Source organism: Procambarus clarkii, chromosome 35, assembly GCF_040958095.1.
Source record: "Procambarus clarkii isolate CNS0578487 chromosome 35, FALCON_Pclarkii_2.0, whole genome shotgun sequence".
NCBI lineage: Eukaryota > Metazoa > Arthropoda > Malacostraca > Decapoda > Cambaridae > Procambarus > Procambarus clarkii.
The window spans coordinates 28772577-28786913 of record NC_091184.1 but is presented as its reverse complement, the minus strand read 5'-3'; the positions used below and the strand labels follow the sequence as shown (position 1 = coordinate 28786913).

The 14337-nt window shown below is 39.1% G+C and overlaps 1 protein-coding gene and 1 long non-coding RNA gene across 2 annotated transcripts in view; both read right to left on the bottom strand.

The window, feature by feature from the left end:
- LOC123768463 (ATP binding cassette subfamily A member 3) overlaps positions 1–1644 on the bottom strand; it is a gene marked incomplete at its 5' end in the record, with an annotated part of 50725 nt that extends 49081 nt beyond the window's left edge. The window contains 3 exon segments of the mRNA XM_069336223.1: positions 461–609; positions 1162–1257; positions 1410–1644. Coding sequence (XP_069192324.1) covers positions 461–609; positions 1162–1257; positions 1410–1644 — 480 coding nt within the window.
- Positions 1645–3914: 2270 nt separating this feature from the next.
- LOC138371413 (uncharacterized) overlaps positions 3915–14337 on the bottom strand; it is a 51182-nt gene continuing 40759 nt past the window's right edge. Inside the window, exons 2-3 of the long non-coding RNA XR_011230450.1 lie at positions 4662–4760; positions 3915–3955 (exon numbers count right to left, since the gene is read on the bottom strand). This is a non-coding gene — a long non-coding RNA (uncharacterized lncRNA). The remainder of the gene's footprint in view (positions 3956–4661; positions 4761–14337) is intronic.

Here is a 14337-nt window from a genome sequence, read left to right as displayed (position 1 = left end):
AGGCTGCATCTTTGAGATGGTCAGTAGTTTGACATTATCGCAGCAGAATCCTAGATTGCTATCTGTTTACACAAGCAATGCTGTCACCTGGGTAGAGGTAGTGACCAGATGAGCAACTAGCAGATGGTACAGTACTTAGTATTAACACAGCAATATTTAGCAGTTCCTTTTCAATCCACATACAATATCAAATTACTTGAAAGAGGATATTTAAGTAAGTAAATATACCATCTGAGGTCACTTAGGGCTTGAATGAGAATTCTCCAGTTTTTCCTTTTACCAATAGTGTATATGACACATCACAAATGATTTAAAAAGATCCTCGCTGTGATGAGAGTGATGAAGCACCCACTGACCCTGGCTGGAGTCCACACCAACTCCTGGGAAAGTGGGACTCTTGTCTAAAGGAGGACCACATGTTGTAAGCTCAGAAATACAATCAAGTATTGCAACAACTCACATTTAATTTTTCAGGAAGAATATCGTCTTCAGGAAATGCATTGGTGAACACAACACCTCCCAGAACGTCCTCAATAGAATCTTCATCATTCTTCTTAGAGAATCTGGTGAGGTATTTCACCAGCTCTTCTTCAGTTGAAAAACCAAAGCCTGCTAAACACAAATATTGTCAGATATATTCTACAGATTCTTTTCATTTAAAGATACAGTACTCCAATAAACATAATATTTATTAGGTACAAGTACAGTAATTTCTATTTATTAAATTTACCTGAAACTGATACAGACACACAAGTTTCAGAGACAGTAAATGATATTATGATGCTAAATACAGAGAAGCAATAAAGGCAAATGTAAATACAATATAAAATATAATTTAAGGGAAGAGCAAGCTACAAGAATACATTCATATTTGTGGATGTACTGTAAACACCTTTAAAATACATTTAAAGGTTTCAAATGAACAAATTTAATGTGTTATGAAAGCATTTGGCCCTTCTGAGGCAGAGAAAAAGTATAAAAAAAATTTAAAAATTAAATACCCGGTATAATGAAATTTGATAGCATATTGTTTAAGAACGAATTTATATGTATACTGTATCTTTTGTATATGAGCCTAGAGAGGAATTTGAGGCATTATTATATATATATTTAACCATCAAGAGAGATTTGCATGGTACATTTATCGACTAGGAACCCCACCTTCAATATCAACACTGAGTCTCTTTGTCACTATGGACATCAACTTGTGTACAGCTGTGTTATTGGGCGAGTATGCTAGTGGCCAGATAGTGTCTCCTGAAAGACACATTAATAATTAGAGACCTGAATAAACAAAGATAACAACACCACCAACATAACTTTTATAAATGCAGTATGTACATACAGTATATATCATTACTACATATAATTTTCATATACTGAACTATGCTATATACAGTATAACTTACCCCAAAAATCAAAAAAATCTAAAAACCTCTTCTTCCTGTGCTTTGATTTTTTTAATTTTTCCAAGTATTTCTTGTACTGAGAGTGATTTGATAGAAGGGACTTTTGTAGCCCTGATGGATATGAAAGACTTTTCGAGTTCAAAACATGCAATGATCTTCTGCGTCGATCTAGTGAATCGCCAAATATTTCCTTTGATAGGCCATCAAAAAAGCCACCACCATCCTTTGGCCTGAAAATTTAGTTATATAAAATGGAGTGAGTATAAGAGAAATTTAAAAAGTGAAAAGACTAGAAGCAAGATTTTTAATGTTAGTGTTAGATAAATACACCACTGTTGGACAGATACAGCACTTTTCTGGTGCTCTTGTTAATGTGGTGTGGCTGGTAATGTAATTGGTCAGGGAGGTTTATATCACCTCCCTGACCAAAACAGAAAATATGCACACAGGAGAGAATGAGATGATGGGCGAGATCAGAAGCAACTGAATGGTCCAGCCTAGAAAGCCGATTTTCATGTCGACTCAAAAAGCTATTTCCAAGTAATCACATTCGGTTGCTTCCTTGAGCAAGCCTCTATTACAGATGCCATAACCAGAAAAAAAAAGAATTCCAAATAAGGGAAGGTATTTACCTTTGATGCAGAGGTGTCAAGGAAATGTGTAGCCCATACTCACCAGAAAAGGAGGCTGATATAGACAGGTACACTGTACTGTTATTGCACAAGACAAAGGCCTTCATGTGGACAGATAACCAATCATAGTATCACACACTGGCAGTGAAAGTGATAAAATCTTGGCAAATACTGTGCCACTGTATTAGAGCACTGTAACCTCTTGCTAAAATCTCTGACAGACAACATTGCTGAAAAGGAAACCTTGCAGGTGAATCTACGCAAATCAAGAGTATAGTGGTGAGAACTGAGCAAATGCAAGTTTTACCACCCTACAAAGTAATTAGGAAAACAGAGCCTAGGAGCATGTAAGCATTATACAAGGATGAAAAAATACATTGTCCAATTAAACCATGATGGAAGGCATTCAAATATCTATAAAGTAAAGCCATCAGACAGAGGAAAATCTCTCGGATGGCAAGAAACCCTATCAAAAAACAAGGCAGGCTCAAGAGATGCATGGCAATGGTGAACATGGAAAGGAGGCCTTACTATGTTTAAGGAAAGGAGGATTAGAGATGTCAACAGTGACACCTAGCTGAAGCAGGTACTGTATTACAGCATCTCAGTCAGAGGAAAGATAAATTTTCTCCCACTGGATTTCGAGATGCATGGGCATTCACTGCAAATACCAAGCGAATGTGGAAAGAAGCCTCATCAACAGTTTGCCCGACGGATGCCATGAGGATCACCTAGGGAAGGGCACACAAGGCACATCCATTGGAATCGGGTCTTTATCAACTCCTATGGAATTCAAAGTGGTTAGAACAGGAAACTCAAGAGTGAACTCACTGCTGCAAACCACTGATGCCTGAACTTAATGTACAGGCCTAGAAACCCCAAGGGTCCCAACACAAAGTCTCATTAATCACACACAAGTGAAAAAGTATATATGTATATATATATATATATATATATATGTGTATATATATATATATATATATTTATATTTATATATATATTTATATATATTTATATTTATATATATATATATATATATTTATATATATATATATATATATATATATATATATATATACATACATTATAGACTGTACTGTTCATAGTATAGTATAGGCCACTCTGCCAGAAACACTTTCATTGGATGAAAAACTCTACTTAACTTTCAATTTTGTTTCTGCCTGCTTAACTGTGCACAAACAGTTAACAGCACAAACAGTGACCTTCACTGGAGTTGGTGCTTCCACCTTGGTAGGTAATTGATTTGGCAAGGAAGTAGACAAATTAGCAATTTATGAGGCCTTACTTGGTATTCATTTGTGAAACCAGGTGAACTTCTGGTAGGGCTTCGAGTCTTTACGAATCTACCTCCAACAGTAACTCGAGGTTGAATCGTGCTCTTCTCTAGTGCCTCCCTAGCACCTAATGTGGCCCTTTAGGGAGCTTTTCAAAACATCTCTAAGACACTGGTGTTTGAGTGTCATCCTACCTATGATACATCAGATTCTTACCTTAGTGAACAACAAAATGTGACGGCTCAAAAAGTCTAATGATTTCTTAATGTGAAGTAACATTTTACAGAGATAAAGTTGTACTTATGTATTGTATACATTCAATAAATCTGAAGAATCAGTACTGAGAAAATATAACAAAAAAATATATTGAATCAATATTGGAAAAATATTCCCATATTTAAGTCGTGATCTAATAATGTCAGCATTAATGATTTGCATGAAGAGAAAATAGCTATTTATTACAACGGTAACTCACACCTAAATTTGTCGGTAATTCAGAAATGCTGAATGGTTCGTAGAAAGTGGGGTTAGGGATGACGCCGTACGGTGCTAGGTCCCGAATAATAACCAGGAGGACGCAAAACACCACAGGGAGAAAAACCTCAACCACAGTCTGAATCTGTCAAGAGATAATGTTCCAGCTTTAGCCTGTTCTTAGCCACCATCTGAATCTAAAGAAAATGTTTTCCACTCATTCTTCAACCTATCCTTCTCTATCCTTATTCAGTACATCTTTCTTATTCACTATACAGTCCCTCATCCTCATTGTATCCATCATCATTTTCCTCATTCATTCTTATTTACTTACACTATCCTTCTCCTTACCATATCTCAAACAGAATCAATCTTCCTGTCTTTATTTTCCTTCCTCACTATCCTGCTTCCTTGCACTTCATTCTTGATACTTCATCACCTTTCAGTCAAATAACTAATTAGCTTTCTCCTATCTCTCTCTTCAGTTGTCCAAACGAACTTAAAACAGTCTTCATTATCAACTACTGTACTCCATATTCCTGCTATGTGATATACTTAACAACAACTTCAAAACTCAAACACTTTATTATACCTTGCATGTGCAACCCACTGGCCTATGGTCACAAGGCTATTTTTACAAAAATGTGTGATCAACCTGATCTTGAATGTTATTAGACATTGGAACATTCTCATGTTTTATTTAAAATTTGTTAGTGAAGTCTGTAGGTCAACACAGGTAGCTCCTAATCACACTGTATGTAACCCTTCATTTAGCAGCACAATGATGTATACCTAAATTTTTTAATATCCACAAAATATACATGCATAATAGTGTACACAAATAGGAATACCTTTTTTCGGCGTTGTAGCATCCAGTTCTTCCACAGAAGTAGCCAGAATTTATGTAAGCCTGATGTACCACTTCCCATTTTCTGCTTCCCTACCCACCCCTGAAATAAAATGCCATCAATACAAAATCAACGAATTTGTAATCATTTAAAAATTCAATGAATAGGTTTAAACAAATAAATATACATACATACATATGCACACACACACACACGCACACACACACATTATATATGTACTGTATATTATTGATTGCGACAAAATGGCGAGATCAATGAATCTAGTGTGATTCTTCATTTTTCTCAAATTTTTCTTCACTTAAGAAAGAAGTTGATAAATTAACTCGCTGAAGTTCATTTTTACAGTTTTATTTGGCCCGATGCAAAAGGAATGAGGCTTGTCAACTCTTGTTAACATTGTCAAAGGCAGAGTTTGAATGATTACAAAGATTGATTGATGAAGATTAAGCCACCCAAGCGGTGGCACGGGCATGAATAGCCCCATAATGATTACAAAGTTTCATGTTGCATGATATATACCCATGGACGAGGTGAAGGTAAAGCACCTCGCTTATTAGGTCCATTGTATCTTGTCATCCTCTGAATTCTCCTGCCAAAAATGCAGGACCAAAAATCAACAATATTCCTTTTAAATGTATAACTTACTTTGAATATACTTTCCAGTGACTTAATTAATCTGATATACTGTACTTTGTTTTCATATAAATAAATAAAAATAGTTGGCAACTTTCCAGTACTGTATTGTCACCATTTTTTGCATTGTCATCAGCAACTTAAAAGTTAAACACACTGAATACTTCGTTGTCCAATTTTAAATAAAAGTTTAAAATGTAGCTAAAGAAATAAGATTTCTTATGGTAATAAAAAATTAACATAATTCTAGTGTGTCTAGAATAGGAAAATATTATTCCTATTCCTAGATTCATATAGAAAAGGATTCTAGTGTCTAGATAGGAAAACAATTTTTTTTTTTTTTTTTTTTTTTTTTTTTTTCATTCCATGTAATCTGTTATCATTTTTTTGTCTATAAATTTTGCAAGTATTTACCTCCTTAAAATTTTCTTAGATTAAGGACCTGCCCGAAACGCTGCGCGTGCTAGTGGCTTTACAAGACTGTAATTACCATAATTGTATCCTCACATTCCTTATGTACATTCTTGTATATGCATAAATAAATAAATAAATAAAACAATGGGTCATTGTAGACACAACAATGGTCGTGGGTTATACATAGTTTGTGGTCAAAACTGCAAATACAGAATTTTATTACCAGCTCACTTTACCGGATGATTAGCAACCAAGAACTTTATTTTGAAAATTTTTAAGACAGTAAATTATATAATTTATTTTGTTCCTTTATTATTTACCCCATATAATTAATTCATTGTGTCAGGCCACAGAAAGCCAGAGTGTATTCATATACGTTTTTGGCTTTTATTGAGGTCCCCCCTCCCCCCTCCAAGACCAAATTACTGACCCCACCCAGGATGAAACCCCATAACAAGCCGACTTACTCCCGAGTACCTACTTACTGCTAGGTGAACAGGCACTTTAGGTGAAAGGAAACATGCCCAGCCATTTCTGTCCCACCCGGGATTCAAACCTGGAATTCTCGATTGTGCATCGAGAATGAAACCGACTGTACTACTACCAGGACCCTAATAAATATCTGTCCTGTTAGCAGTAATGGGAAAAGCTGGTTACAGAGGTACGTATATTCAGGAACTGAAGCCTCAAAAATTCATTTAGCCAAGTTGTAGCCTTGATAAGCCGGTCATGTAATTTGTTAACATAAATAAATCAACAGTATATTCACAGTATCAAAATAAAATAGATTTGACCTCAAGAAGCCCTAATACAAAGAGCAAGTTTAAATAGGCGATTTGTAATATTCTAGAAAATTACCAAATTTGGCCCCACTTACTGCAGGTACTGTACTTATTTATAAATGACATTCTTTCTTTGCTTTATATCAACCGAGCATTTAGCAAGGTTAATTGCTTGTAAACCTGGCAGTTGATGCCTCCAGGTGACAATGACCATGGCCTGTGATTAATTACTATTATCACTTCATTATCTTTGCCCATCACCACACAACCAGTTGGTCAAATTATAGCCACCACTAATATGATTTCACCCTGCAATGGTCTTGTGTTGGTCAGAAATGCCAAGACAATCCAGTTTAGTTTACAATCCAGATAAAAAAATCCCAGTGAGTAATGTGGAAGGGGGGGCCCATTGTCCTTTGACAAGCTGCCCGTTTCCTGTCCCTGTCAAGGCCACTAACCAGTGGCACCAATATGCAAGAGAAACGTTAATTCAACATTGATTAAGAATACTCTTGGATATTGCACCCACTGGGTAGAGTAGATAGTGTCCCTCAGGTAAATTTTGTCAAACTAGGGTAATAACAGGAATTACAAAAGAAAATATATATTAGATACAAAAATACATAAAAAGCCAACAAGATACATTATTGAAATAAAGATGCACAATAATCTCATGGTAGCTCATGTAGCTTAATTACAGGGTGACATGGTTATAACTATAACACGCATAGAGTTTTTGCCAGAAACGCTATGCGTGTTAGTGGCTGTGCAAGAATGTAAAAATACCACTCTTATGTAATCTCACCAACCATTTGCATTTTCTTGTGAATAAAATTTTTATTATTATTATACCAAGGATTAGATCAGGATGAGCAAGCACTGCGGTGGGTGCCCAGGATGAGCAAGCACTGCGGTGGGTGCCCAGGATGAGCAAGCACTGCGGTGGGTGCCCAGGATGAGCAAGCACTGCGGTGGGTGCCCAGGATGAGCAAGCACTGCGGTGGGTGCCCAGGATGAGCAAGCACTGCGGTGGGTGCCCAGGATGAGCAAGCACTGCGGTGGGTGCCCAGGATGAGCAAGCACTGCGGTGGGTGCCCAGGATGAGCAAGCACTGCGGTGGGTGCCCAGGATGAGCAAGCACTGCGGTGGGTGCCCAGGATGAGCAAGCACTGCGGTGGGTGCCCAGGATGAGCAAGCACTGCGGTGGGTGCCCAGGATGAGCAAGCACTGCGGTGGGTGCCCAGGATGAGCAAGCACTGCGGTGGGTGCCCAGGATGAGCAAGCACTGCGGTGGGTGTCCAGAATGAACAAGCACTGCGGTGGGTGCCCAGAATGAACAAGCACTGCGGTGGGTGCCCAGAATGAACAAGCACTGCGGTGGGTGTCCAGAATGAACAAGCACTGCGGTGGGTGCCCAGAATGAACAAGCACTGCGGTGGGTGCCCAGAATGAACAAGCACTGCGGTGGGTGTCCAGAATGAACAAGCACTGCGGTGGGTGTCCAGAATGAACAAGCACTGCGGTGGGTGTCCAGAATGAACAAGCACTGCGGTGGGTGTCCAGAATGAACAAGCACTGCGGTGGGTGTCCAGAATGAACAAGCACTGCGGTGGGTGTCCAGAATGAACAAGCACTGCGGTGGGTGTCCAGAATGAACAAGCACTGCGGTGGGTGTCCAGAATGAACAAGCACTGCACTAAGATTCTAATTTTTTTGGACACTAACTGATAATCAAATTGTCCATTTTGTTTTTATTTTACATAATGTTTAAGACGAATAGACGACAGAATTTTTGCAATAGGTACACGTGATTTTTGTTAAATGCGCTATTCGTGAGACCTGTGTCTGAGACAATGGGATACGTTCATGCCTACGCCATGCTAGGTGCCCTTGGCAAGATGCAATCCATAATAGTGAATGAATAACACTAAATTCACTTGGATATTTGGGGATTCGAACCCTTTCTTATTGTGAATATCCATTAGCTGGTAGGTTAATGGGCTCAGCTTTTGAGACCCGAGTTCGACTCTTTAAAAATCCAAATGAATTAAATGGCTTTTGTGCTACAAGATTTCATTCAATAAAAACGTATATAAATTGTTAATAGGAATGGATTAAAAAAAAAGAAAACAGGTGGAGGATGGCGAGGCAAAGGAAGACGAGGAGAAGACCAAGCAAAATAAAAACAAAGTAAGCTCAGGTAAATGAGAAGGCATACTGAATGGGACGACTGAGGGGCGGCATGTCCAAGGGCCCCATATCTGCAAATGTGCAAAATCATTCATGAATCCCCCAGACGGTGGTCCAGTTCACCGGGCGTGGTGATAACCCAAAACAAGTAAAGGTGCAGACGGGTATTCAGGACTCACCTTACCCATGGTGTCCATGGGTATGACCATACTGTCGCAGGAGAGAGAGAGGGTGGCCAGGTGATGCAGTAACCCAGGTAAATGCTCGCTTCTGATACTTTAACGTACCTATGGCCTTTATTATAGTCTTTCAGACCTCTGTAAGCATCTCAATAACACTTTCTTTGAGGAAATGAGCCAATAGGAGATACGGGGCCTTGTGAATCACTGGCAACAAAGAATTTTGCTGAGGCCTCAAGAATCCACAAGCTTTTCACTGTAAAACCTCAACGCTATTTTGTGGTAGAGACCATTCCTGCACGTTAATGAACCTGTTCAGACAAAAGGTGACAAACTGGTTAACGGATACAAGGGAAGGTCAACCATAAAACAAAGAACATGAGTTAACTTTAAACCTAATTCACAATATATATGTATATCAATCCAAGACAAATACCACGTCTGGTGAAAAAAAAATAAAAGCTATACAAATTTTGGCCATTAATTATTTTTGTTATACTGTAATTCTATAGCACATCACTGATCACACTGTACAAATTCAGTAGGTTTAAAAATATAGACAATAAATAATTATATCCCTCGCGCATCCGGACTAATTTGTAAATATTCTTTAACATCATTAAACAAAAAATAACAACTAACACTTTTACATAGGACTGACTGCCTCTCCCTCAATCTGATTTTTATTTTTTTTAATCCATCTTCCAATTAGTAACAGTTTATTCATTTTGGATCTATTTTAAATGGATCAATTAATAAAATGATCTTGGTAAGAGAATTACTAGACAGTTATCCCCATAGGGACATTACTTTTAAGAATTGGCATGTGCTGGTCAATACGCATTCTACAGTTTCCTCGACTTTCTTGCTTCACGAACCCTAGCTATAAAGACATTTTCCCCCCACCTCGTATACAATCTTCCTTTTTTCTGTCTGTATATTTCCCTCCACTGTACCATATTGTTCATACTTCTGAAAATGTGTTACAGTATGAAGGTGCTTAAAAGTAATTTTTGTTTTCCATTTCCCTTTGTGATTATACGATTTCACATTATTCACGACGTGTTAATTTCTTCACGATTTACACACTTAATTCATTCCCTTCCCCTACTTCAAACATTTGTGTGGGCATTGAGATACTGTCTGACCTTTCTAATGTGAACATTGACAAGAGGAATTCTTGAAACTTGCAACATCAAGAACAAAGGTCATAGATTTACTCTAAGGAAACAAAGATACAAAAAAATATTAGAAAGTTCCCTTTTGCAAACAATGGTATACGGTTGTAAGTGAGATGATAGATGCCAAAATCGCCAGTAGTTTCAAAGCATCATAAGACAGAGTACCGGGAAGACAGGACGTAACGAGCTTAGTTTAGTTCATTTAGTTAAAAAAAAAGCACTAACGATGCACTTATTAGTATGCTTAACTCGATTCATACAGCTCTTGATAAAAATGAGTTCCCTGTTGGCTTATTTGTGGACCTGCGTAAAGCTTTCGATACTGTCAACCACCAAAACCTTCTTCTTAAATTACATCATTATGGTGTCAGAGGACACTCCCTACAATACCTCAAATCCTACCTTACTGACAGGCTCCAATGTGTTTCTGTGAATAATACAATTTCTCCCACCCTACCCATCAACATTGGTGTTCCACAGGGCAGCATACTTGGCCCTCTCCTCTTTCTCATCTACATTAATGACCTTCCAAATGCCTCCCAACACCTCAAACCAATTCTATTTGCTGATGACACAACCTTCATTTACTCCAGTCCTGATCCCCTTGCTCTAAATGCCACAGTAAATACTGAGCTAAATAAAGTCCATCTGTGGCTAACTGCCAACAAACTCACCCTTAACATTGACAAAACTTTCTATATTCTGTTTGGCAATAAATCCTCTAATCAAATAAACCTCAAAATAAACAATACCCAAATTTGTAACAAATTAGATGGCAAATTCCTTGGCATTCTCATTGACCACAAGCTGAATTTCCAGGGACACATTCTAAACATATCAAAAAAAGTTTCAAAAACTGTGGGCATTCTTTCTAAGATCAGATATTATGTACCACACCCTGCCCTGGTGACTCTCTTACTCCCTTATCTATCCATATCTCAACTATGGTATTTGTGCTTGGGGCTCTACTACCCAAAATCACTTACGTCCTCTAATTACTCAACACAAAGCTGCTATTAGGACAATATCCAATTCTGGCCCCAGACATCACTCGGTACCCCTACTCAAATCTCTGAATATGTTAGACATTAAGTCACTGCACATTCTCTCATGTGTATTATACATATATAAGATGCTAAACTCTAATGCCAATCCTGATCTCAAAAGCTTCATAGAAGGTTGTAACAGAACCCATGAGCACCACACCAGAAATAAATACAGTTTTGATATTCCTAGAGTACGACTTAATCAAACTAGAAATGCTCTACAAATCAAGGGGCCCAGAATGTGGAATGACCTTCCCAACCATGTTAAAGACTGTACCTCTCTCAACCAATTTAAGTTAAAAACGAAGCTATACCTAATAAATTCCCTGTAACCTACCTTACCCTTCTATTGTCAACCCATGTATGTTTTTTGTTTTTTCTTGTTTTTCAAATCAACGCTGTTTGAATGTAATTTTCTGTAATAATTTGTAATTGTATTTGTGCTGCTTTTTCAACAATGTTCCCCCCTCTTTTACCTCTATTTTTATTTGTACTCAACACATTTTGTTCTTTTTACCCATTAGTTTTAAGCTTTAGTCATTAGTGTTTTTTCCTGCCCGAAACGCTTTGCGTAATAGTGGCTTTAGCCATTGTATGTACTAGCTCTATCTATAAAGCCAACAAACTTTGTAAAATCTCTTTATGTATGTACCTTTACCTAAATAAATATTATTATTATTATTATTATTTATTGTGCACCCCTTACTCATGTTGTGGGCGGTAGTGGAAAGGGTTACAGAGGCACAATGGGCTCAGGGACAGAAACCCCACCCCCAATTCATTTAGCTAAGCAAGTTACAACCTTGAGCATAGCTCATCCTGTAACTACACTTAGGGAATTGCATATTTTATATTATATATAACTATATAATATATATTATACAGTATACTGTATATAAAATATATATATTTTATATAATATATATGTCCTACATAAATACACATGTACATAATCATATATACATTATATAGACAAGCACACAAATACACACATCCTGCCTGGAGTCCATACCTAGTTAAACACAAGACAAATTTAGAGAAGATTCAGCGGTATGCCACCAGGCTCGTCCCAGAACCAAGAGGAATGAGCTACGAGGAAAGGCTAAAGAAGCTGAACCTCACGTCCCTAGAAAACAGAAGAGTAAGGGGAGACATGATAACCACCTACAAAATTCTCAGGGGAATTGACAGGGTGGACAAAGACAAACTCTTCAGCACAGGAGGGACACGAACAAGGGGGACACAAGTGGAAACTTAGTACCCAGATGAGCCACAGAGACGTTAGAAGAATTTTTTCCAGTGTCAGTAGTTAATAAATGGAATGCACTTGGAAGTGATGTGGTGGAGGCTGACGCCATAACTGGCCGACCCCTCACAGTGTTCAAGAGAGAACTGGATAACCACCTCCAAAGGATACCTGATCAACCAGGCTGTGACTCATACGTCAGGCTGCGAGCAGCCGCGTCCAACAGCCTGGTTGATCAGGTCGGCAACCAGGAGGCCTGGTCGACGACCGGGCCGCGGGGACGCTAAGCCCGGGAAGGACCTCAAGGTAAGGTAAGGGTAGCCATACACAGTTTCAAATATAGATATGATAGAGCCCAGTAGGCTCAGGAATCTGTACATCAGTTGATTGACGGTTGAGAGGCGGGACCAAAGAGCCAAAGATCAACCCCCGCAAGCACAACTAGGCGAGTACAACTAGGTGAGTACATAGAGAGATTATTTGCGTATACTCCAATTCAAACACGCCATGACCTTGGCCTCCTCATTTATAATGCAACACTTAATTTTCGAGCCACTGATGGAGTGACATTCCGTGAACATCGCCGGAGATCGTTTGTCACACCCCACCTCTAAGCCTCGTGTCCCCAGTCTCCACTCTAGAACCCAGTTTGAACCCAGTTCGACCATTGTATAGGACCTCTAACAATTTAGCGTAGTTATTATTTTTTTTTAGTTTACACAGATGAGCAAAGGAACAACGACTTCTGACTCCTGTTAGCAGGCTGAGCGCTTTTCCTCATGGTAAGCCTTACCTTACCAGCTTTCCCTGCAACGCTACCCGCAAACTGTTAACAGCCAGGTACCCAATTACCGATGAACAAGGGATCAACAGTTAAGAATTAGCACCCAGACAACCCCCCCCCCCCTCCTCCCTGGTCAGGACTCTAACTCGAACCAGATCGGTGGTGAGGAACTAGCTCATCAAGATTGTAACTTGCTTAGCTAAATGAATTGTGGGGTTCAGTCCCTGAGCCCATTATGTGCCTCTGTAACCCTTTTCCACTACGGCCCACAAGATGATTGATTGATTGATGAAGATTAAGCCATCCAAAAGGTGGCACGGGCATGAATAGCCCGTAAGTAGGTGACCCTTTTGAGCCATCACCAGTATCAATAGATGATACTAGAGATCTGTGGAGGTGCGACTGCACCCTGCGTGACGGGAGATGTCTCCCGTGCTACAAGATGGGTATGGGGTGCATAATAAATGAACTAAACTAACTGGTGAGGCGACGGGCGTGTGTGAAAGTTGTCATGGATAACCAAGCACGTCGCGCACACATCCCGATCGTGCTCGTTGCTTCCATGTACTGTCTGCTGAACCACGGGTTATTCCCCTGATTGTTTCCCTTCACTTCATTCCCGATAAGTCTTATTTTGAGGGACAAAAGAGCCAGAGCTCAACCCCTCGGAAAAGCACAACTTAGGCGAGTACACACACGGCCGACGGGACAGCGCTCGAGGGGGGGGGGGTAGTACTAAGGGCCCAGGTTCGATTCCCGGATGAAGCAGAGTTTATTTCACATGTTCAAAAAGGGTAAATAGGTCCCTGGAAGTTAGACAGCTGCTACGGGCTGCTTCCTGGGGATGTGTGTGTGTGTGTAATATATGTAGTAAATATGATAAACCAAGTCTGGAGTCAGTTTATTAGACAACCGACAGTTAGAAAGGCGGGGTCCAAGAGTTAACAGTTCCATCCTACTGGCACAAATAGTAAACACACACAGGTACACTTGGGAAATTACACAGGACGAGAAGAGCACAAGTGTAAGCTAAACAGAGATATAAGAAAGAACATATAGTGATAAGTTGATAATGGTAAGGATTGTGATGTGCACCTTTACTTTAGCAAAACTTTTGATTGTTGACCAGAACACACACTAGAAGGTGAAGGGACGACGACGTTTCGGTCCGAACCATTCTTAAGTCGATTGTCTTGAGAGTGA